Below are 2,061 nucleotides of genomic sequence, written 5' to 3' on the forward strand. Positions count from 1 at the left end.
TGAGCACTGGGCACTGAGCACTGGGCACTGAGCACAGCACTGGGCACTGAGCACTGGGCACTGGGCACTGAGCACTGAGCACTGGGCACTGAGCACTGGGCAGGGACTGGGCAGCGGAGCTGGCGTTCAGGATCAAAACCCGGAGGTCTGCCCTGACGGGTGTGGCTCAGTGGGTAGAGTGTTGGCTGCAGACCAAAGGGTCCCAGGTTTGATTCCAGTCAAGGGCATGAACCTCGGTTGCAGGCTCCTCCCCAGCCCAGGCCCTGGTCGGGGTGCCAGTGGGAGGCAACCAATCGATGTGCTTCTCTCACATCGATGTCTCTCTCTGCTTCCCTCGCTCTTCACTCTCCCTAAAAATCAGTGGAAATATCCTCAGTTGAGGATTAAAAAGAGCGAAGAAGGAAACCAGAGGTCTGGCCGGTAGCCCTGTGACTCAGACAGAGATCCGCTCGCCCAGCCTGCTTGTTACGTAAGCTCCCCTCGCTGCTACATGTTATTGCTTCCCAAGTCTCGGGTTAGCACACTGATCGTACGGGTAGGCCTGGTACCGATTGCCAGGGCAACGCCACCACAACCGGGCTGGGAGAATCAGGTGTCCCCCAACCAGGAGCCGTGACACCCCCATGCGGGCACTGCTTCAGAGCCGCGAACAGCAGGGCCGCCTGCTCACCGCCCCCACCGCCCCTGGCCTGTCTGAGTCGCGACTGTCTCTGTCACTGAGGCCTTGCTCAGGTTTATTCGACAACTAACACCCTTCGGAGGACACGCGGGATATAAATCCACACGACAAAGGCCGGAGACGGACACTGTCGCCCTGGAACCTCCCGGCCGTGCTGTTGGGAAACAGCTAACTCTAGATTTTATCTTTTACTGAACACTCCCAGGCGCTTTTCTGAGCATCGTACAAACACGAACTCATCGAATCCTCGTGGGAAGTCCATCGGGTGTCGTCACCATTCCCCTGTGACAGCTGAAGAAACTGAGGCACCGACTCGGAGGACGTGCCCGGGCGCCCGACTCCGAAGAGGTGGCCCAGGGCCTGACCCCAGGCTGCCCAGCTCCGAGCAGCCACGCTCTCGCTCACCGCGCCCAGGCCGCAGCTTGGGAGTCACTGCCTTCCACAAGCAAACGGCTCTCACGGGCCTTTTCTCCCTGCGACACAGGCGCACTGTCCTCGCTCTGCACAGCACGCAGGGTGTTTAAAAGCCATTAAGGCCCTGGCTGGTTTGGTTCAGTGGGTAGAGCATCGGCCTGCGGACTGAAGGGTCCCAGGTTCGATTCCGGTCAAGGGCATGTACATGGGTTGCAGGCACATCCCCAGTAGGAGGCGTGCAGGAGGCAGCTGATCGATGTTTCTCATCGATGTTTCTCACTCTCTGTCCCTCTCCCTTCCTCTCTGTAAAAAATCAATAAAATATATTAAAATAAAATAAAAAAGCCATTAAGATGCCTCAGCACCACCCAGGTCATTCCTTTTCTTTTTTATTGATCTCAGAGAGGAAGGGAGAGGGAGAGAGAGAGAAACATCAATGATGAGAGAGAATCATTGATGGGCTGCCTCCTGCACGCCCCGCACTGGGGATGATGAGCCTGCAACTGGGGCACGTGCCCTGACCGGGAATCGAACTGAGGCCCCTGGTTCCTAGGTCGATGCTCAGCCCCTGAGCCGCCCGGCCGGGCCCAGACCATCCTCTGTGATGGGGTCGCCCCCGACCTTGCAGGATGGTTGAGCAGCGCCTTTGGCCTACCCACACCACCCTCCTCCCCTGTACGACCCCCACACGTGGCCGCGTGGCCCCCAGGGGAGAGGAGAAGGCGCGTCCCCACCGTGGAGGCCGTGGGGCCAGCCAAGCACCAGCCGTGACAGAGAAACCCAGGCCGCGGGCGAGTGCGCGACGCCAAAGGGACAGAGAAAACCGAGAGGAGTCCCCGAGCTCCCGGGAGAGCGGCTCCCGGGCCGGGAAGAAAGACAGACAGTGAGGCTGGTTTATTGGCAGGTTTGAGAGCCCGGGGAGCAGACACAGCGGAGAGGGGGGCGCAGCGTCGAAGCAGCGGCGGAAG

The 2,061-nt window shown here is 59.8% G+C and overlaps 1 protein-coding gene across 1 annotated transcript in view; it reads right to left on the reverse strand.

Annotated features, from left to right (window-relative positions):
* FGFR2 (fibroblast growth factor receptor 2) overlaps positions 1 to 2,061 on the reverse strand; it is a 118,100-nt gene that overhangs the window by 75,546 nt on the left and 40,493 nt on the right. Inside the window, exon 4 of the mRNA XM_015560158.1 lies at positions 1,085 to 1,179. Within this exon, the coding sequence (XP_015415644.1) occupies positions 1,085 to 1,179 (95 nt within the window). The remainder of the gene's footprint in view (positions 1 to 1,084; positions 1,180 to 2,061) is intronic.

Source organism: Myotis davidii, unplaced genomic scaffold, assembly GCF_000327345.1.
Source record: "Myotis davidii unplaced genomic scaffold, ASM32734v1 scaffold1055, whole genome shotgun sequence".
In the NCBI taxonomy this organism is placed as follows: Eukaryota; Metazoa; Chordata; class Mammalia; order Chiroptera; family Vespertilionidae; genus Myotis; species Myotis davidii.